The 23719-nt window shown below is 37.5% G+C and overlaps 1 protein-coding gene across 2 annotated transcripts in view; it reads right to left on the reverse strand.

Moving 5' to 3' along the window:
• PRKG1 (protein kinase cGMP-dependent 1) overlaps positions 1 to 23719 on the reverse strand; it is a 1109393-nt gene that overhangs the window by 298817 nt on the left and 786857 nt on the right. For both annotated transcript variants that reach the window (XM_006206633.4, XM_006206634.4), the window contains exon 5: positions 9048 to 9111. In XM_006206633.4, coding sequence (XP_006206695.1) covers positions 9048 to 9111 — 64 coding nt within the window. The remainder of the gene's footprint in view (positions 1 to 9047; positions 9112 to 23719) is intronic.

Here is a 23719-nt window from a genome sequence, read left to right on the forward strand (position 1 = left end):
ACCTGAGCCTCAGTTGTCCCAGTTGTAAATTGGGAACAATTTACAAGACAGGTGAGCTTTGAACAACATGGGTTTGAACTGTGAGGGTCTACTCAGATGCAGATTTCTTTTACTAACTATGTACTGCAGTACTAAGTGATCTGAGGTTGGTTGAACTCACAGATTCAAAACCACAGATACTAAGGACCAACTACAAAGTTATACATGGACTTTTGATTATGTAGAGGGTTAGCAGCCCTAACCCCTGCCGTTGTTCAAGGGTCAACTGTAATACTACTTACTTCAGATGTTTTAAACAGATGCCCTTAACCTGGCAGAGTCAGCCTTCATAAGTGGAAGGTATTACTGCCTTTTTTTTTTTTTTAACTGCTTACAGGTACCCAGTGAAAAGAAATACCAGTATAGTACCAGCTTTTAAGGAACTTACAATCTAAAGGGGTAATAAGTCACAAAACTAGACACCAATTTAAAGCAATGAGCAAGCACTTATTCCTTCCATGTAATGATAGCTAAATTGATCTAGAAGACATAGGAATCCTCCCTACAGGGGAAGAAATGAAAATGAGGCTCAGAAAGAGAAAGGTCTCTGCTGGGTATTTAATTATACAGAATCTCAGAGTTAGGCAGAAGTCAAAAAGTCAAAACTGTTCAAGCATCAAATCAACATTTAAGTATATACAACACCCTAACCAATCTCTTCTACACCATAGCTTTTCAAAAGTGTTTTATTTCTGTGAATACTTAGTATCTTGCACTATACTTTGCCATCTATGGTATTTGCATGACTGTCAATTCAGTCATTTCAGATATAACTTCCTAACCACCCTGGCTAAAGCAGCCCACCTGTCCCTGGCAGTCTCTATAATATTACCCTATTTCATTTCCTTCTTACGGTCAGCAGTTTCCCGGGTGATGTCACATCTACCATACAGCAGAATTTCCTAGTCTCTGCACGACTGAGACTAGATGTGTGTTTGGGACTAGATGACCGTTTGTGAAGCTGCCCTTTACAATGTAGAATGTTTAGCAGCATCCGACGTCTATCCACTAGAGGCCAGAGGCAGCCATCTGCTGCCCTCACCCAATACTGTAACAATCATAGATGTCTCCAGACATTAAACATGCTTGTTAACCCCTCAGATGGAAAGTCCAGGAGGACTTGGGATAGCCAAAATCCCTGATCAGTCACCTCCAGCCATAAGGAGTCTTATTTGTTAACCTCAGTATGTATATAAGATAAACCCTGACTGTGTGTGTCAAAATTTGAAAGGCGCTGATAAGCACTGCTGATTTGCATAGAAAATTATATTTGCATGTTTAATAGTTTTACAGTAGTTATACCGTTGAAGACCCACAGCAATGCTAAAGGAAACTGCTGTTATTCCGATTCATCACTGATGGTTTTTAAACAATCTGTCCAAAGTCTGTTTTTAGAGGTAGAGCTCCCCATCCTCTTAACACAGAAAAGTGTGTCTACTAAGTTAAAGAGGAATCCAATACCCTCCCCTAAAGTCTCCTTCCTTGTGCAAATTAATGAAAATTTCTAAGGTACTTCAATTATTTTCTTCCATTGTTTCCAGCAGTATTGCCTATACTCTGCCATGTCTTCACTGTCCTATGCTTCTGGATTTTTTTTTCTTTTTAAATCACGTGCAAAAATATACATTTCTCCTCTGTTACCTCTTTGTAGTGGATTCCACCCATTATCCCAACCTGTTGAGATATTTTGGGTCTTTGACAGGTGTAAGGCCACCACATCAATTCAAGTGAAGTTAAAGAAAAATGAAAACACTGAATATTTTGTACAATGTGGAATAGGTTATACAAGTAAGTAAAACATGTAATTGAAAGAGAGGAAGTTTAGGGGGAGAACAAATTGTCTAATTGCTTACAGATCAACTGCTGGATCTAGATACAGTTTTTTCACTGGATACAAACATTATTTTTTTCCTCCTAAACCTTTAGGCCTTCATATAATGCTTTCATTCTCCCAGAAGGCACTTCCCTTCCTCTGGCTTCCCTGTCCATCCTCATCTCTTCCTTGCAAAACTCTACTTATTATTTTTTAAACAGAAGTATTGGGGACTGAACCTAGGACCTCATCTCCTGCATGCTAAACATGCACTCTTCCACTGAGCTACACCCTCTGCTCTACTTACTATTCAGTTCTCAGCTTGAACAGTGTTGTGTCAGCAAGGCCCTCAGACAGTGCTTCACCTCAAGCCATTACAATCTTAACCTGCTTAAGACCCTTAAGTAGAGGGGAGTGGGGTGTAGCTCAGTGGTAAAGCATGTGCTTAGCATGCATAAGGTCCTGGGTTCAATCCTAGTACCTCCACTAAAAAATTTCCTTCATAGTTATCACAACTGAAATCAAGTGCCATGTTTACTTCTCTTAAGAGCTTAATTAAGATATAATTCACATGTTATAAAGTTCACCCACTTAAAATGTACAGTTCAATGGTTTTCAGTATATCCAAAAATTTGTGGGCCATAGTGCCCAGATATTTGGTCAAACATTATTCTAGATTGTGTGTGTGATAAGATTAACTTTTAAATCAGTGGTCTTTGATGACATGAGATTATCATTTAAATCAATGGATTTTGAGTAATTCCTCTCCATAATGTGAGTGGCCCTCATTCAATCAAACAAGAACTTCACAGAACAAAGACTGACAACCCCCACCCCTCTTCCCCACTCCAAACAGGAAGGAACTCAGCCAGCAGATGGCCATGGAACCTGAACTTTGACATCAGCTCTCCCGTGGTCTCCAGCCTGCCAGCCTATTCTACAGATTTTGAACTTGCCAGCCTCCATAATCACATGAGCCAACTGCTTACAATAAATCTCTCTCTACATGTACATACACACCATACTGATTCTATTTTCTCTGGAGGACTCTAGTACAACTTCCTTATCACATATATGATACGCAAATGTGTTCTCCAACTCCATTTTTACTTCTATCATAAAATAAGATGTGCCGATATTAAATAGAGTTTGTCTTTACTTTTCAATGTCTCTGCCCTGCCACAATATACACACACACCCTTTACACTTCTTTCTCCTTCAGAAGCAGCTATTCGCCTACCCCCCCCCCACCCCGAGGGGAAAACCCAAAAGGAACAAGGAAGATCTAAATAGACAGTTAGCTCTCCAAATTCAGAGTCCTTCAGTCCAAAGCAATTGGAAGAGAAGAGGTTCTTTCAGTTCCCTCCAGCCTGGCTTTGAATAGCAAGAACCAAACCTAAGGAAGTGAAGAAAAAGTTTAGTCCTAACAACAGATTTTGAAGAGAACTAATAATGTTTCTGTCGACTCCATCAGTTTCTTTCCCGAAGACTCTAGGCCTGTTTAGAATGATAAAAAGAGAGAGCTTCACGGCACTTCAGTAACTCAGTCAAATGTAGGACTTTTCCTTTGTATTACTCACAACAGGAGAGAACAGAAAGTAATCTGGGAGGATGTCAACGTGATAGGCAACACCAAGGAACAGTTGCAGGGCTCAAACAGTGCATGTTAATCAGCCCGTGGGGCCCTGCAGCTGGGAGAAGTGCCTGTGTTAAGCTGACCTTTTCCAGCGATGATCCCTGGACCGTAATTCAACATTTGCTTCTTACCATATTATCAAGCAATGGTGAGATAAGTTTTCTCTCTGCATTTTTTCTATTTTTCTCATCATGTCCCTGTTAATAATTCAAGAAGTCTGAGGAATGTTATTGCCTAAGATCTTGTCAGGGCCATAATAGTGAAAATATCCAAAAAACAAAATAAATGTACTATCCAGGAACACAAACAAGAATAACCCACTATTTAGACTCAAACGTATCCAAGATCCAATTATATAAAGTTGCAGACCCAAAGGCAGAGAGCTCTTAAAAGCCGGTGAAACAGAGGTTTTTGTTGCTGCTGCTGTTGTTCTTATTCTAATACAACCAAATTTAATGTTTTAATAATAGAATTGGACATGAAACAGATTTCATTATAAGGAGTGGTTCTCATATGCTTCATTTTCCATTTAAAAATCAGAAGATTTAAATATAGCACCCATGTCCCACTTCTATTATTCACATAAAGGAAACATATACCATACCAAGTGGTAAAAAGTAAATTTGTTGGCTTAATTTGGTTCTTCAATCTGACATTTTCAATAAATAGTTTTCCTTGAGTTATCCAAACATTTCACCCTTATTGGTGAAAACATAACTCCTACTGAAATTAATTTTCAAGCTTCTTTGTGACATACTAGGCTAACCTTTGCTCCTCTTCTCTATAAGAAAGTGTTTTTGTCATTTTTAAAAAAAGATGTCACTGTAGTCCTAATATGTGTGGGTATATATTAGACATTGACAGTGACTTTTCTCTGTTGTGTGTGGGTACATAATCATTGAATGGAACTATTTCTCAGCTGGAGATTAGCTACAATTGTTTCATCCATCTGAAAAAAAATGTGACTCATCTATAGAGATTAATTATGTGTACATAAAGGAAGAAGGAAAACGTGTTAGGTTGCTATAGTAAGAAAAAAGAGATTAGATCCCATTTATAATTTCACAGCTCTTTTCATTTACTCACAAATACTTCCTAGGCTTTCAGAATAGATTCCAATACTTGACTAATTCATTTAATATAATTTTCACTGTATTAATACAGGATAGTATAGAAGTTAATGAAACCAGTTTATAAAGTCAGATCTTGTTATTTCCTACATGTGCCTAAAAATTCTCTTATAATTTATTTCACAAACTATAAAATGGCTTCTCTAGCAAACCAAATCTGAAGCTCTGAAAATGATCTCTGATATTTATTAGGACTCAGTTCGAGTGGGATATGAGCTAAGAACACACCTTAGTGACAACAAAGGTGAATAATTAGAAAATCCATTAATGAATTCAATTTGTCTTGCAAAACACAACTTAGGAAAATGTTGGGGTTATTGTTGTTGATCTGGTTAAGCCCTTTTCCAAGAACTTCCGTATTATCCATGTGTAAACACAATGTTTTAAAAGGAACTAGAGAAAACTTTCATATGCTCCTGGAAAAGCCATGAGAGATTCAATATACAAAAGAAGTATTCCTCCTACGTGATATAAAGAAAAGAAAGAAAACAGCGCTAAATTGTTACACTAAGAATGAGGATAGTTGTTTCTGTTTTATCATCTCATAAGGAGGAACAAATACATTCACACTAAAAGTTATGGAAGAGGGTGAGTGGGGTGGGGGTGGGCAACGGCAGAAATAACTCATATAATGGATTCTTTTTCTGGTCTAGAATAGGATGCCCCAAGTGTCATAGATTCGTCCTCCAGTCACATGCACCCTCCTAAATCACTTTACCAGTAACATTATGTTTGTTCCTCTTTCTATCTGGTTACACTTTTTTTCCCCCCTCAGTCTTTGCCTCCTCTGTCCTTTGTCTTTAATTTTATCCCTATTCTGGCAGTCCTGTTTCATAATGAACATAAGGAATGAAACAGTCAATGAGAAAGTAAATCGCCACACAAACATCTACCCTCACCTGGGATATTTTGTCTAAGTAATTGGTCTGGCCCTCTATAATCCATTCTTCTCACACTAGCCAGAGAGGTATCATTAAAACATAACTCAGACCATGTCACTTTACAACTTAGAACCCTCCAAATCTTCCCACTGGACTTAGAACAAAAACCAAACTCCTGATCACTACCGGCATCATGAGCCTGCACTCACTCCACTATAAACCCTTTTTTTCTTCTCCTGAAGGACAGCGAACTCATTCCTGCTTTAGGACCTTATGCTCTTCCCTCTGCCCCATACATGTGGCATCCCATTGGTATCTGCATTCAGATCTCAGCTTAAATGCCATGTCCCCAGAGAAGTCTTCCCTTAGTAACCCAATACTTCTCCACTGATGCTATGTTCCATACTTCTCATCTGTACCTTCTGCTGGAACATACGCTTTGGGAGAACAGGGCCCTGAATCCCCTGAATTTGGAACAACTCCTGGCGCATGGCAGGTGTTTCATAAATATTTGTTAAAAAAAATCAAGGCTGCAAATTTCTTTGTTAAATAAAATGATTATACTGCTCTCTTTTCAAAATAATCTGGGATTCTTTCATTTTCTTGTGGATGTTTGTAGGGAGAAAGACAGCTCAATTATTATGCAAGCCCATTTCCCTTTAATGTTACATGACATTGGTTTTGCCTTTGTTTCTCCAAATTGGCTTCACTCTATCTGCTACATAATTTAATCTAATTTCTCATTGTGCCTGCTTATTCAACTTGAGTTGAACATTTTCATGCACTGGGTAGTATATCCATATGTCTACTTCATATTTTGTCTGTTTACTTCGTTTGTATGTCTTCAAAACAAATGTGTGGGCACTTAATCATCTGTTTCTACTTTCATGCAGCATTGGTGTAGACACTACTGTGGCTCGTACAACATAAATCAAGGCATCTTCTGATTAGAAAATCTGACATAAAATACAAAAATATTTCTTTGGTCAGAATTATTTATAGAGCTGTGGCTATTGTTTTGCAAAACACACCAAATGCTTCCACAGCTGCAGAGAAGAAAGAAAATGATTAAAGGATTTCATGGAGTTTTATTTTTTACTTTTTTGGAGGGGCTTGATTGGGGACCAGTAAGTTTGTACTTTAGTTCATTTTGTTTAAAAAAAGAAAGAAAGAAAGAAAGAAAAAAGGTCAGAGAGTTCTTCAGTGTATTCAACCATGACAGCAAAAAACAAAGGAACTGGGAAACGCAGTTTTCCATTACAGAGGTTGGCACATTCAGGGAGAAACACAGCCAGTATTTTTTCTCATGAATTTTTAATACTTGAACACAGGGATCAAACGTGACTTCTGCTTTACTCTGTGTTCACATATAAGATGGAGATCAATAAATCATAGGAAAGCTCACTTTGATAAGACTCAGACTAAGAATTTGAGAGCACAGACCTTCGAAGTTCTGTGGATCACAGAATTACTGGTTAGTTTGTAGAATCTTTCCAGTTCATCCCTTTTATAGCACAACTCCAAAAAATTCTTCAACCACATGAGACTAAAATCCATCGATTCTACAATCGCTCACTGACCCTTGCTCCTTCCAGCACTCCTCTCCTCCTTGCCCAGTCTTTCAAATTCCAGGGTCAATCACTATAATCTCTCCTTCACATGCATCCTCAACTCCTTAGTCCCTCTTTCAACTACTCATCCTTTCTTGGCAAAATACCAATCCTGGTTAAATCCCATTCTCTCTACTCAGACCTTAAATCTAGGCAAATAAATGGGGCTGAAACACACACACACACACACACACACACACACACAACCAAAAGGGCTTGTGACCAAGACACACTTAGTATTTTCCTCATTTTGAGTAAACTTTAAACAGGCTTCTCTCTGGTACTCTGGGCTCCTGATCTCCCTTTTCTTGGAGCATTTACTTTAGAAAGTTTTCAACTGTAAAATTTTTTAATTTTAGTATTGTCAGTTACAGTGTGTCAGTTTCTAGTGTACAGGTTAATGTTTCAGTCATACATATACATATTCCTTTTCATAGTCTTTTCTGTTATAGGTTACTACACGATATTAAATATAGCTCCCTGTGCTATAGAGTAGAAACTTGTTTCAACTGTAAATTCTTCATATGCCAGTTTGAGATGCAAATCTTCTTCCAGGCTATTACCTGTTTTATAGCTCAGGAATGACCTTCTCAAGGACCCAGGAGCCATTCCTTAGAAACATAATGGTAGAAGGTAGTGCCTCTATCGCCCAGTCTCTGTGGGAGGGACAGGAGCCCAGCTTCCAGAAGGGACCTCATCACATCGACCAACCTCCTCCCCACCAGGGTGCCCTTCCTGGAGTACTTCTCCACTAGCTCACTACATTGCTTAAAAATCCACCCATGTTTTGTCCCAGCAAAGTTCAGTTTGATTTCTCTTTCCTATTATACATCTTGAATATACGCTTTTTGCCTGTTTGAGATTTGAGATTGTTAACATCAAACAGGGCTTAAATGATGCCCGGCCACACTGTTTTCGTAGTCCGTTCACTCCTCCATTGTTCTCATACATTCTCCCCTGTCTCCAAACCTCTACCCCATCCTCGTTCTCAGTTGACCCTGTTTCCTAGATCACTGAGAAGACATAAGGTATCAGAACACGTTTTCCACAGTGCCAACCAACCCAACTACCTCCCTGCCTGCATGTGTGCCCACATACCCTGCCTTCCCTGTCTTGAGAGGCACCAGAGACCCCATCCTCTTGTGTTTACTCAAGATACTGCTTGTGTAAACCTCCTGTCTCCTGCTTCAATATTTCCTGTGCTCCAGGGGGAAAAAGGGTAGGAAGGGATAAACTGGGAGTTCGAGATTTGCAGATACTAACTACTGCATATAAAATAGATAAATAAGTTTCTACTGTATACCACAGGGAACTATATTCATATCTTGTAGTAACATATAATGGAAAAGAATATGAGAAGGAATATATGTATGTGTTATGTATGACTGAAACACTATGCTATACACCAAAATTGACACAACATTGTAAACTGACTACACTTCAATAAAATATATATACACACATACATATTTCCTGTGCTTTATACATCCAGAGACAAAGAAGTAATGGTGACACTTTCAGTCAGGCCATACAATTATGTATGTAAAATACACTGATGTGCTAATAAAATACGTATCCAACTGCTAATTCTGTTTTAAGTTTGTTCATCTGAAGCTTCATACTGGCAATTACTATAATTTTGCTTTACTTTGACTGAAATGAGAGAAATATGCCATTTCCCATTCTTGGAAGTCCGAGTAACAAGATGTTTGCCACAGTGAAAAGTTTTCCTTCCTCTAAAGGTAAGTTGATTTGCACATTTTTAACTGTGTATAAATGTTGGAGGTACTGAGCTGCTTTTTATTTGAAGCCAAACATACAGCTCATCTCAAAGCTTAAAAAAATTTAAAAGGTTTCTCTGCAGTTTGTGACTTGTCATTACACAGCTGGGATGGGCTAAGTCCCATCTCAAAAAGTTCAAGGGCTAAAAACAATTACCTCTTCAAGGACGTCAGCAAGCTTACTGAGGATCTCTTCAGGAAGGCTCTGGAATGTTGGAACGCTGAAAAACAAAACCGAGATGATGCTGAAGGCGTACACAGCAACTCACTTTCATAAATAAAACAGCAATGTATCTGAAAATGCAAATGCATTTCATGACAAAGAATCTGCAGATGAAGATCAAAGCAATAACTTCAGCATAACTTGAGGACCAATAGGAAGAGGCATGTTGTACTAAAAAGAATTGGAGATTGGAAAGAACCAAGTTCAAATCCCATGTATATTTCATGTGTGGCCTCAGATGCCTTGGCTATAATAGGGAGAAAACCACTCTTTCCCTTGTCAGCCAGCTGTCACCAGATTCCTTCACCCTCTTTAGTTCCTACACACACACACTACTTTCTACAAGCCAACTGCTACCCATTCTTTAGGACACAGCTGGACTGATGACACGTTCAGCCCTGCAAGCATTCATTCAACAACACTGGGAGCTGCCTACTCTCCCAGCCTCTCCCCAGCTAGGCCAGGTCCTCCTATTATGACCTCTTTGATCCCTTCCTGCAACTGTAATTAGATAATTAATCAGATATTTGTTACTGGGAATCTTCACTGCTAAAATCAAACTCCACAAAAATAAGAACTGTATCTGTCTTGTTCAACCTCTGCCTTTTCAGTGGTTTACTAATGACAACTCAAGAGCATGTGTTGAATAAAGTTATAGAAGTATGGACATATTAATGCTTCCCAGGATAGTCACAGGAATCAGATCAGACAGAATGGAGAAAAGAGCCAGGCTCAACATAGACACTGCACACTGTCTTCTTGTCCTCTTACTTTCCCTTACTGTCCAGCAAGTGGAAATAGTGAATGATGTTGAATATACACACCAACAAAACTTACTTTATATGGATAATGGTAATGTCTTTAAAAGAGAAAAAACACTCATCAACATATAATTCTTGAAACTCCGTTCCAATGGAATCTCTAACTGGGATGTGGAACTAAATTCTCATTTAATCATATCTCAATGCTCAAGGACTATAAAGGAGTGTGCAAACATCTGTAGGTACGATACGTGACTTACAGAATAGTTCTGGCTTGATTAGAATGATACAATGAAAGAAGCCATAACATACGGCTTGGATACAAGCATGAAAGTTGAACTGTTAATTTGTCACTCTGTTTCCCATTACTTGGTGTAAAGCCTATTGGTAAAATCCTCAGGTTTTATGCAGAGGTGTAAACAATTCACCCAGGACCATCTGTTCTACCAGATTTACTGCTGTGGTCTGAGCTATGTGGGCTTTCATTTCCAGAAGGCAGTCCATTTCAGCAGCTGGATGGAGTGTCACAGGAAGAGACGGGAAGCTAGAGGAAGCGGTTCCCATGAGTTATGCAGGTTGACAAATCTAGCCCTTCCTTGTTCTTTTAATGAGCTATATTTCAGTTTCTCCTGAGATATAAGAATAATTAGAATGTTTTCCATAAATACCCACTGGGATAGAAACAAACTACAACTGAGTTTTTCTCATTCTATTATAATTGGCTCCTTCTTTAGACAGCCCTGCTATGCTAAGTCTATGTCAAGCCATTCTACAATACTTGCATTTTTCATGAGCATTTTTATCCATGAGAAAAAATTTATATTGACTTGACATATAACACACTAAATGAAACACACTGGATGAAGGCAAAAGCATTAAGTTTTAGGAGGGCATGTGACAAAACTATCTTCTACAATTTCACTTATTTTTTATTTTTTCAACTTTATTGAGGTATAACTGACAAAACTGTAGCACATTTAAAGGGTACATTGTGAAAAGATTCCTCCCATCCAGTTAATCTAGTTAATTAACACATCAATCACTTCACATATTTATTCTTGTGTATGTTCGAGACATTTAAGTTCTACTCTCTGAGCAAATTTCAATTACACAATACAGTGTTATCAACAATAGTCACCATGTTTACGTTAGATCTTCAGACCTTACTCATCTAATAGCTGAAAATTTGTAACCTATTTCCCCTACTCCCCAGCCCCTGGCAAACACTTTTCTACTGTTTCTATAAGTTTAGCTTTTTATTTAGATTTCACACGTAAGTGATGCCATGCAGTTATTTGTCTTTCTCTGTCTGGCTTATTTCACTTAGCATAATGCCCTCCAGATTCACCCATGTTGCTGAAAATACAAACAGCAAGATTTCCTGCTTTCTAGTATATTATTGTATATTACAATATATAAATATAAATATTATTGTATATATATATATATATAAAATGATCTTTTCCAATTTTAAATGCCTCAAAATATTCAGCAGCATTTTTACTAATACAAATTAAGGATGATTTTTAAGAAGAAACACTAAAAGAATTAACAACAATTTAAGCACTTCTAGATCTAACAAAACGGAAATCAATTTACAGAAAAGTAAGTGTCTTCACTTTCCTAAACTACACTGAAAACACTTTTGTAGCCATCTTTAAAATCCCAAGATCTCTGTTTCCTCCAAACCCTAGATAAGTCCTCTCTCGTAATTAATTTCTGAGAATTATCGGTCTACTGATAGCTTGAACACCAAGAACAAAACAAGCTAATGACATCCATAATTTCAAATTCTACCCATGAAATACGTTGGTTGAATTTTTCCAAATACATCAAAAGACATTATTTTAGGCTTCACTAGTTTGCATATATGATAACTCAAGTGAATTGTCTATAATTTAGAAAACTTAAGGCAAAATAATTGCAAGGATGAACTTTCATAAAATGTTTAGACAGTAGAGAAGAATATTTTCACTTATGTAAAAAAATTACAATTTTGCATGCTAATTAAAAGCAATTCTTAAAGATTATTAAAATATTTTTGTTCACTATAGACTTGCAATAGATCTGAAGTTACAAATGCTCTTGAATGCAATAAAATAGGGATGATTTAATGCGTGGAGATTTTCTGTTGGATTTTCTAACTGAATGAAGTAGGGACTTGGAACAGACATCTGAGTGCTTTCTATTTGCCAGGCATTGGGCTAAGGGTTTTATAGATAATGTACATTTTATTTTTAAACAGTCTTATCAAATAGACATTGTTGTTGCCACCCATTTTACAGCTAAGACAAGTAGGATCTAGAGAGTTTGCCTGAGGTCATGCCACTCAGTATGTAGGAAGAGAAGACGAAAATTTCCATCTAAAGAGCTGTGGAGTTCATCACTTACACTTCACAGTAAATGTATTTAAAAATGCCTCATGTAAGCTTTAAAATCATGCCATATTCTTTTAGATAATAATTTAGAAATGAAGCAATAATATTAACAACATTTGATCCAGTGACTTCATTTATTAACCAACTTTTTACTATGAAAAATGTCAAATAAATTGCAAGGTTGAAAGAATCGTTCAAGAATCACCTGTATCCCCACCACCTAGATTTGCAACTGTTAACACTGGGCAATCTTTGCTTTCTTTACCTTCAATCCCTCTATCTTTGTATATGCATGTTGATAAATAGATTTGTAGAGTTTTTTTGATGAAACATTTGAAAGTAAGTTGCAGATATCATGAAATTTTACCCCGAATATTTGGGCATACAAATTCTAAAAATAAGAATGTTTATAAATAAAATAACTAAAATACTATTATCACACATAAGAACTATTAACTGTAATTCCGTAATATCACCTAATATCTGTCCTATATTCAAATATTACCTATTGTTCAAAAATCTTTTTTTCTTTTCAAACCAGTATCCTGTAAAAATCCACACACTGTTTTTGGCTGTTACGTTTCTCTAGTCGCTCATTCTACAACCTTTCTCCTGCGTTTTCCCCCATTATATTGACTTTTTAAGAGACTAGGACAACTGTCTTATTCGATGTCCTACCACATTTTGAATTTGTCTCAGTGATATTATTTTTGGTAATCTATCATATGAAAATAACAGCTAACAGAGAGGGGAAAAATCATGTACAAAGATTTTATTACAGCCATGTGACAGTGAAAAAAATCGGGGCACTTACAAAATGACGTAATAACATACAGCAGCAGTTTCAAAATGTGGTCTGGGAGCCCACGGATTCCCCAAGACCCTTTCAAGGAGGTCCTTGAAGTCAAAACAATTAGTCTAAGTTGTAATTTGCCTTTTTCATTTATTCTTTCACTTGTATACAGTAGAGGATGTATGACATCATTACTTTGACAGTTAATGGATATATACATAGAAGTATATATCCATAGAAGTCCCTGGGTTTTCTAGATTTTTTAAGGTAGTAGTAGGTTTATGATGTAAGTGTGCTGTTCACAGAAATTCAGTATTACTGCAGTGCTTCCACTGTGCTCTTAGTAGTTAGTTTTCAGATACCTGCTATCATCTCTGTAACCTTATTATCATCCAATAAATAATTCTTTTAAACCCCTGAAGCTGTTCTTGTGCCTAAGTGGAAAAACAGTAAGAAATAAATACATTTGGAGGATTTCCAGTCAAGATGGCAGAGTGGTAGGGTCATGAGCTCCTTCTCCTTGTGACTACAATGAAACCACAACTGACTGCTAACCATCAAAAAAAGACTGGAACCTAGCAAAAAGATCTTCAACTGGAAACATAAAGCGGGAACCACAGCAGGTAGGAGAGATGTGCTTATGATATAATCAAGCCCCATACCCTCCTGGGTGGGCGACCCATTAGCTGAGGAATAATTGGGTTGCAGAGGGCCACCCACAAGAGTCAGAGTTCTGGGCCCCACACGGGACTCCCTAGCCCGGGGTTCTGGCATTGGGAGAAGGAGACCCCAGGTCATAGGGTTTTGAAGGCCAGCAGGGCTTGGCTCAAGAAGACCCACGGGGCTGGGGAAAACAGACTTCATTCTCTTAGAAACATACACAGAATCTTGCCTGCACCAGGACCAAGGATAGAGGCAGTGATTTCATAAAATCTAGGCCAAGCCTACCTGCTGATTTTGGAAGGTCTCTTGGAGACATAGGGGACAGCTATGGCTCGCCCAGGGGACATAAAAGCTGGTGACATACATTCCAGGAGTGTTCATCTACATGAGCTTTCTTGGAGGCTGACATATTGATTGGATCATAGCACCAAGACCTTGCCCCACCCAACAGCCTGTAGGGAGGCCTCAGGCCAAACAACATACTGGGTGGGAACAGAGTCCCACCCATCAGCAAACTTCCTAAGCCACAAATGCCTCTAGACATGGCCCTACCCATCAGAGGTCCAGGACCAAGCTTCACCCAGCAGCGGGCAGGCACCGGCTCCTCCTGTCAGGAACCCTGCATAAGCTTTTAGCCAAGCCTCATCCACCAGGGAGCAGATATCAGAAATAAGAAAACAACAGTACCAAATCCTGTGGAAGGAAGCCACAAACACAGGCCAGACTCTACACTGGGACCAGCTGCACCCTGGCCCTTGGGTGACAAGAGAGGAGTGTGCTGCTGGGGCACATAGGACATCTCCCACAGAAGGCCACTTCTCCAAGGTCAAGAAATGTACCTAACCTACCTAAAAATACAAATAGAAAGATAGACAATATGAGGCAGCAGAGGACTATCTCTCAGGCCAAGGCACAAGATAAAATCCCAGAAGAAGAAATAAGTGATCAGATAGCAATTTATCTGAGAAAGTTTACAGTAATGGAGGTCAAGATGTTAAGAAAAATCAAGAGGAGTATAGATGCACAGAGCGAAGTTTTTAGCAAAGAGTTGGAAAACAAAGAATATCCAAGCAAAGCTGAAGAATAAAATCACTGAAATGAATAAGACATTAAAAGGAACTAAGAATACACTAAATGAGGCAGAAGAACAGATCAATGAGTTAGAAGACAGATTAGTAGAATCCACCTTTCCTTCAGCATTATAGATAATGTACTTTGCTGTCTTTACAACAGAACATTTAAAAATAATATTATGCCAGTTAAGATGTCATTTTGAGCCCAATCACTCAAAATTTAAAGAATAAGACATTGAGTTTTTTAAAGTAGATATGGTGAAGTTTTTAAAAGGTCAAGATTGTTAGGTACAGCTTTTCAGAGTAGAAATGACAAAGTAAAGTATCTGACAGGGTGAGTTACCATATTGCATTGACTGGAGAAGCCACTCAATAGGTAAGACAAAAATAAAGCCTTGTAGAGCTGACTCTGCTGCCTGTCTGCTGGAAAAGTCAGTAAAAGAAATCATTGCACAACCTCCTTCCAATGATACAGTGCCTTGCTGAAATAAAGATTTAGCTGCAAACACAAAGATGAGTGAAAATCTTGCCCACAGAATTGTACTTCTGCCTTACAAATGGAGCACTCTACAGTCATGGCTGGACTCGCTCTTTGGTTTGTATTCACCTGGTATCAGAATCATCAGATCATCAAAGAAGATATTACATATGAATGCTTGGCAACAAACACAAGTGGCACTGAGCTATTTCAGTATGGAACAACTTTTTCAATCCAGGTTTATCCTGGAACAATTATGTTGCACTGATGGTGCAAAAGATTGGTGGCCTCTCAGCACAAATTAAGGTAGTTACACCAAAATGTACTAGTTGTTATTATATTCTTATTGTATACTCAAAGTAAAAAAATAAAATAAAATCCCAGTTTTACTTTAAAATGTTTTGATGAAATAGTACAAGTTATTAATTTTATTATGTTTCAACCCTTGAGAATGCACCTTTTTAATATTGTGTGTGACAAAATGAAAAGCACACACACAGCACTTCCGCAGCTTACTAAAGTAGGACAGGTTTCTCAAGGAAAATCGCTTGTGTAATTGCTGGAGCTGTAAGCTGAATTAGCCACTTTGTTCATGGAACATCATTTTTAACTTGGCAGTGACCACACTGTGGTTATTCAGACTTGAGTATCTGGCAGATAATTTTTTGAAAAAGAACAAAGTGAGCCTGTCACGTCAAGGGAGAAAACAGCGTTTGTCGCCAATGATTAAGTTCAAACTTCCAAATGCAAGTTAGAACTTCAGAAAACTTTTATTTGCTAACTGTGGGCTTAAACAGCTTTCTAATAATTGAAAACTCTTCTGATGAGATCATTGATGATACATTGATATTCATAAACGTGGTTTTTTGGATATTGTATATTTTGTATTTTCTGAACCAGTGTTTTCTAGATGACTAATACATGATGTTACAAAATCATGCAGGGGAAAGAAAGATCTATTCACAGCATAAGATGGATCAACGGATTTTAATGCAATAAAGTACGATCATTGATATGGTTTCAGATTTCACCCTGCAACTAATCTTTAATAAATTACCCTTTGCTGGGTTTTGGTATACTACCAAGTAAGAACGTGCACAAGTATCTGAAAAGGCCACTAGCAAACTCTTCACTTTGCCTGTTATATCTTTGTGAGGCTGATTTCTTCACATACGCCCACAGAAACAATAGAAATTCAACAGACTGAATAATATTGAAGCAGATATGAGAATCTGCTGTCTTCTGCCAAGCTGGGTATTGACAAATTTGCAAAAATGTAAACTCAAGTTTCTCTTTTCACTAAGGTTTGTTATTTTTTTGGTTTATTTCGGGAAAAAGTCATTTTCATTAAAAATAGGTTTTTTGGGTTAACATGAAATATGTATTTTTTGATGTTTTTAAATGTTTTAGTAAATACATATTTTTTAAAATACTCATTTTAATTCAGTACAGTTAATATAAAATAAAACCCACAAATTGGAGAACCAGTGACATACTATGAATAAAAGTGATAGATTGATGAAAAGTATGTAAAACATGGAATACTTATAAGATAGTACCTCAAGAAAAAGATAGTGAAAAATATGTATACCAACTAGATAAGGCTTTTATTAAAGCCCCTTTCAATGATAAATAAAAAAGCTTTGCAGAAAAATATCAGAAGTTCAACAGAGATAGTGTTAGGTAGAATGACTCAGTCTATTTTTTTTCTTCTACTTTCTTATATTTTCAAATTTTTCTATTTTGTAATAAGACTAAAAAGTATGAAATGCACAGTACGGTTACAATTAGATAAAACATATCCCAATGAGTCCATTTAAAAGGAAAAAATTCTTAACATTGGTAAAATATTGTGGTTTAATTAATTAACTTATTTATTCAATAAAACTTACGCCTACTATGTGTCATAAATTGTAATAGGTGTTTGCATTAATCAACCAAAGCAAGGATCCCTGCACGCTGATCAAGCATATAGAAAATAATATATTTATATTATTGTATATTATATATAATGTATATACAGATAGGTATTAGATAAAGGCTATAGAATTTTACAGCATGAAAAGCCAAGCAGGGTAGCAGGGATCACAATGGGAGGAAGGGTAAGTTGAAAGAGTAAACAGGACCAGGATGTCCTCACTGAGAATGTGAGATTTCAGCAGAAATCTGCAAGAGGTGAGGAAGAAAGCTGACTGGAGATGTAAGGAAGAGCATCTGGGCAGAGGGAACAGGGAGGGCAAAGAGGATTCCACAAGCAGCAAGGTGATCAGGATGCCCAGAGTTTTGGGAGCTGGAGGAGACAGAAGAGTAGGAGACCTCAAGAAAGTAAGGGAGGTGGGGGCAGATGAAAAGAGGCGAGTGGTCTGTTGTAATGACTTGGCTTTAATTTGAGTGCAATGTGAAACCACTGTTGCGTTTTGAGCCCTAGTATGGCGTGGTCTTACATATTAAAGAGATCCTTCTCCCAGGACTATTTAGAATAAACATGCAAAGAGGCAAGAGTAGAAACTGGTAGAAAAGACAATATCTAAACCTACTTGCACGACAGACGGAGGTCTGGAAAGGGTAGAAGTAACAGAGGTGGTAAGAAGAGGTTGAACTCCTGCTATATTTTGGAAGTAGAAGCAGCATGCTTTCCTGGAAGACTAAGTGTGGGGTAGGAGAAAAAAGGGGAGACAAGGATGACTCTTTACAGTTGGAAGGAACCTATAAAAACAGTTTAAATTTTTTCACGCTCAACAAGCAAGTTTTTTTTTTTTAACCTACTTAGGAGCAAAGGGTTTGATTTTACCAGAAGGTTTTAGATTTAAATATAACCAGAGAGTATCAGATGTAGCCTGGTATTGATAAGACAAGTTATCTCCTGAACAAACATAAGTCTACATAGAGCAGAGCTCTATAGCAAGTGCTATTAATTATCTTTGAGTAGCATTTGGAAACCAGTAGCCTTCTTATTTTGTCACAAGAAATCACCTCTGTATCAAGTTTAATGTCAGGAATATTGACAGGTATTGTTTGTTTCTGTACCCATAGCCTCCTACGGTTCACACCAGTGGAATAAAAGCAGAAATCTCTGGCTTACCAAAGAAAGCAATTTCTAGTAATGAAGAATGAAAGTAACAATCCTTCTCAACCTTACAGCTATCTGATCTTTCCCCTTAGTGAGCTCATCAAAAGGTTTTCTGCCCTAGACATACTTTTCTTCTTAATCAAATCACTTGGCATCGATCTTGGTTCAGTATATTATGCAATAGTCTCAAAATTTGTCTTCCTTCCCCACCCCGTTCCTTGTCCCTCAACCCAACATACTTTACATATCACTGTCAGATTCATTTTTCTATCAGCAACATTTAGCCCTTATCACACAAGGCTCCGATCCTTAAACAGCTGCCTATCAACTTTCATCAGATTATAAAAATTAGAATTTTTCTTACATATAAAAACACTTCAGATAAATCTATATAGAGATATGCAGTATAATTTTATTATCTATGTGATAAAATACAAACTCCGTATTGAAGACTTTAACCATATGAACTTTAGAAGGAACAAGAACAGGTTGAATTATGCTTTGCTACTAATTATTAGCTATGTTTTGGGCAAGTAATTTCACTTCACTAGACCTCAGCCTCCTTATCTTGGAAAGGGAGGATAATACCACCTGCTTCACAGGGTGGTGGTAAAAATAAGCTAAATAGTAATGTAAAACATTAAGAAGATGCCCGGCACATAGTCAACATTAAGTAAACATTAGCAGCACAATTATATGCATTATTTTAGCTCTAAATGTTATTATTTAACATCTTCAATAATCAAAAAGAACTTTCTACTACGTCAGAATTGAATCTTGATGCAGGACTCAAGGGTGCAGGAAACATCCATTTCTTCATTTTCTTAAATCAAATTATATTTGATTTGGAGTATCAACTCTTATTTTTCAGTGAGATATTTAATCACATTCATTGTTCAGCTGTTTCTCAAGTTCATACTTGAACCCAGTAGGTATGTCATGCCCAGAAGGTGGGGAGTCAAGTCTCTAATCCCTCTACTATTAAGGTCACAAAGAACACTTAAAACCCAGTGTTTCTGTTATTTTTGCCCACAGGGTGGGAAGGGAACCTTAGGTTAAGCTGGGAACCCTGGTGCTTCCCCTCAGCCTCCTTACGCACATCCAGGCATAGAAATCCACTCTTGGAAAAATATCCCCAAGATCCTCCTTTCTCCTTTTGACCCCACTTTTTGTCATTTCTACATGAATTTAGCCTTTAAAAATAGATAGGAAGTATCTTATCTTCTAGAATTTTCTAGTACTGAGCAAAAACTCTTAAAAGCAAAAAATGCAGAGTCTACCAACCTGCCTGAGAAAGGAGTAAAATGGATAATAAAGGGGGAAATATGTCAAAAGTCTGTTCTGGAATAGTGTCCCTCAGATCCACCTCTGTCGTTTGCAGGGCCCTGATTCCCTGTGCAAACACCAAGCACCACAAGTACCCCTACCCCTCATACAGACACAGACGCTTTTAGGTCAACACTTGGGCACAGAGTCGGGGGAAATGGCAGGGCAGGAAGTAAGGACCTGGGAAGAGGCTCACAGACATCCTGGACGCAAGCTCAGGGCCATTTGGGCAGAAAATTTCAGATCCTGATCTTGGCATTTGTTTAGAAGGGGTCAAGGCACATCCTCTTGGTTCCTCACCAACAGGAGGGGCACACCCAGGAGAAGTCAGAGGGGAGCCCTTCTAAAGTGAAGGCTTCAGGGACAGGCAGCTCCAAGGATGGTACTAGTGTCCTCTTCCACAGTGACCCACTCCTCTCTTGCTCTTACTGAGCAGAGCAGCCAAACGCTGCCTTTCTCTACAGAAGCCTTAAGCTGCATGCATGTTGTCCCCCACCTCTATTCATTCCATGTCTCCACTCAGATGATTAATGGTGGCAGAAAATTTAATAATCTTCTCAATCATTGAAAAGAGAAAAATCTATGAAACCATTATCCCTGAAGCTCTCATTAGACAAGAGTTATATTGCCATCAATTAGGCATCTTTCCTACCACCATAACTCTGGGTAGCTTGTGTAAAAGGTGGGAAAATCACTTTAGCTCAGTGAATCTCACGTTTTCATCTCTAATATAGAAATAATAATTCTGGGCTGAGCAATCTCAAATAAATACCATTAAATAATATGAGAGAATGTATGTCAAACTGCTTGAATTTCTAATTAAAGCACTAGACAAATATCAATGATCAAGTTATTAGTAAAATAACAAAAAATTCTAAAAACATTTGATTTTAATGTTATTCAATTCCAAATTGAATTTTCTAAAGCAAGTATCAACCTCTTAGACCAAATCCTTGGTCAGAATGTCCTAAGTCAGCTATTTTCAAATTTTAAAGTCTTTAGAAAATCATATTAAAGAAGTCATGGAGTAAGTTCAAAAAAACAATGCATTTTTTAAAAAATTATAATAAAATGGTGTGGAGATTCCTCAAAAGACTAGGAATAGACTTACCATATGACCCAGGAATCCCACTCCTGGGCTTGTACCCAGAAGGAAATCTACTTCAGGATGACACCTGCACCCCAATGTTCATAGCAGCACTATTTACAATAGCCAAAACATGGAAACAGCCTAAATGTCCATCAACAGGTGACTGGATAAAGAAGAGGTGGTATATTTATACAATGGAATACTACTCAGCCATAAAGACTGACAACATAATGCCATTTGCAGCAACATGGATGCTCCTAGAGAATGTCATTCTAAGTGAAGTAAGCTAGAAAGAGAAAGAAAAATACCATATGAGATTGCTCATATGTGGAATCTAAAAAACAAAAACAAACAAAAACAAAGCATAAATACAGGACAGAAATAGACTCATGGACAGAGAATACAGACTTGTGGTTACCGGGCGGGGGGGGGGTAGAGGGTGGGAAGGGATAGACTGGGATTTCAAAATTGTAGACTAGATAAACAAGATTACACTGTATAGCACAGGGAAATATACACAAAATGTTATGATAAATCACAGAGAAAAAAATGTGACAATGAGTGTGTATATGTCCATGAATGACTGAAAAATTGTGCTGAACACTGGAATTTGACACAACACTGTAAAATGATTATGAATCAATAAAAAATAGAAAAAAAATTATAATAAAATGTACATAAACATATCACTTTTATCATTTTAAAAGCAAAATTCAATGGCACTGAGTAATTCATATTGCTGTGTAACTATCACCACCATCCATCTACAGAAATTTTTCATCCTTCCAAACTGAGACCCCATACCCATTAAAAAATAGCTCTTAATTTCTCTCTCCCCCTGGCCTCTGGCAGCTACCATTCTACTGATTCTATAAATTTGACTATTTTAGATACCTCCTATAAGTGAATTCATGTGGCATTTGTCTTTTTGTGGTTGGCTTATTTTACTGAGCATAACGTCCTCAAGGTTGATTCATGTTTTTTGCATATTTCAGATTTTCCCTCTTTTTTAAGGCTGAATAGTATTTCACTGTATGTATATATCACAGTTTCTATGTCCATTCATCAGGTGATGGATATTTAGGTTGTTTCCACATCTTGGTTACTGTGAATTAGTGCCACAAAGAACTTGGCAGTGTTAATATCTCTTTGAGATTCTGATTTTAATTCTTTTGGATAAATACCCAGAAATTGGACTGCTGGATCATGTGATAGTTCTTTAATTTTTTGAGGAAAGCTTATATTGTTTTTCGTAGCAGCAGCTGAACCATTTTGTATCCCTTCCAACAGTGTGCAAGAGTTTTAAGAGTTACAATTTCTCCATATCCTAGCAAACACTTGTTTATTTATTTTTAATAATAGCTATCCTGACAGGATGAGGTGGTATCTCATTGTGGTTTTGAATTATCAGTCTTTGAATTCGCACATGTTTATGGAAACTTCTTTAAGACTCAGCTCAAGGACAACTTCTTCTGGGAAATGGTCTCTGGCAAACTTTCTTTCTATATCTAAGTAGATATTTTGCCTAAATAGCACCTACACTTGTATTGTAACCATGTGTTACTGTATTTGTCTCCTCCCAACAATACATAAATTCTTCGAAAGCCCTATAGTGTAATAACTAATAGCACAGATTTTAGAAGCAGGAAAAAAAAAAACCCATAATTTTGAATCCCAGTGCCTCCACTTTCTAGCTATGTAACTAAGGGCAAGTTATTTAAAGCCCAAAAAGTTCAGCTTCTTTAGTCAGAAAATGAAACTAGCTAAACATAGCTCATGGAGCAGAGTATTAATAAGTAGGAGTCACTTAGCAAAGAAGCTCCACCATGGAGTAAGCAGTCAATTAAAGAGACATATAATTAATTTGTATAAGATTATACTTAACAGGGTGTATGTCATGTAGTAGGTACTCAAAAGCATGTAAACTGAAGGAATGTATGAAATAAAGCCAAATGCAGTAAGGCAACAGTGATTTTGACCCAGGGCTGGTACAGTTTGCAGACTGTACAAAGGTTGTACAGGGCTGTGTGGTTGGTACACTGTATAAAGGCACCTGCCTGAGGGAGATGAGTGGGAACTGCAACACAACCCACCAGCTATCTGCATGCCTCTCAGTTCACCCTGGTAGCCGCTACATTAGCCCATAGGAAGGGGCATTTCTTATATTTCAAAAAAGGTGCCTTATTTTAGCAACCCTGGTCTGTGCAAAGGATATTCTGCTTGTTATTTTTCAGAAACCACGGGAATATTTCCTTGAAGCTATTTACTCAAGAAGACCTCAGAAATGTAAGTTATTTATTGACTGACAGAGTCCACTTAAAAATCATTAGAATAGTTTAAAAAAGAACACAGAACTACTTTCAAAATCAGAACTTCAGTTACTCTGGTGCTTCTGTCAAAATGACCATGAGGAGATGAGGCACTGACAACACCCTTTGTTAAATTACCTCTGAAATGCTTAATCTAACACTGGCTTATTCAAAAGATCACACTGTACCTGATCTTTGCTCTGTAAATCTTACAACAGCCTATGCCTGAGTAAAAATGGATGAGTTCTTGTTAAATTAAATAAATTATATCTGACTATTAAAACTAAAAAGGAAGTATTATGACATATTATGACATTTAAAATATTTAAGGCTGCACTAATGATTATCAGCCTAAAAGATTCTACTCAGATTTTCTACCCAGTCTTTTGAACCTGGAAGCATGTGATCCCCTGGCCCCAGAGGCTCAGCTTTCTCTTCAGCAGTGTTTGTCCACAGGTCTCCATCAGCATCTGAGCAGGATACATCTTCAATACACAGGGATGTCCTAAGTACCACATCTCCCGTTACTACCAATGAAGTGCCAGTAGGATTCCTTGTCACTGTGACAAGCAGACATCCTCCAGGGGTGATACTGCCCAAGGATTAGAACCACCTCTCTATAATTTCATTATTCTCCCAATTCACTAAGTGAGTTCACCAACTGT

The sequence above is a fragment of the Vicugna pacos genome, chromosome 11 (assembly GCF_048564905.1).
Source record: "Vicugna pacos chromosome 11, VicPac4, whole genome shotgun sequence".
In the NCBI taxonomy this organism is placed as follows: Eukaryota; Metazoa; Chordata; class Mammalia; order Artiodactyla; family Camelidae; genus Vicugna; species Vicugna pacos.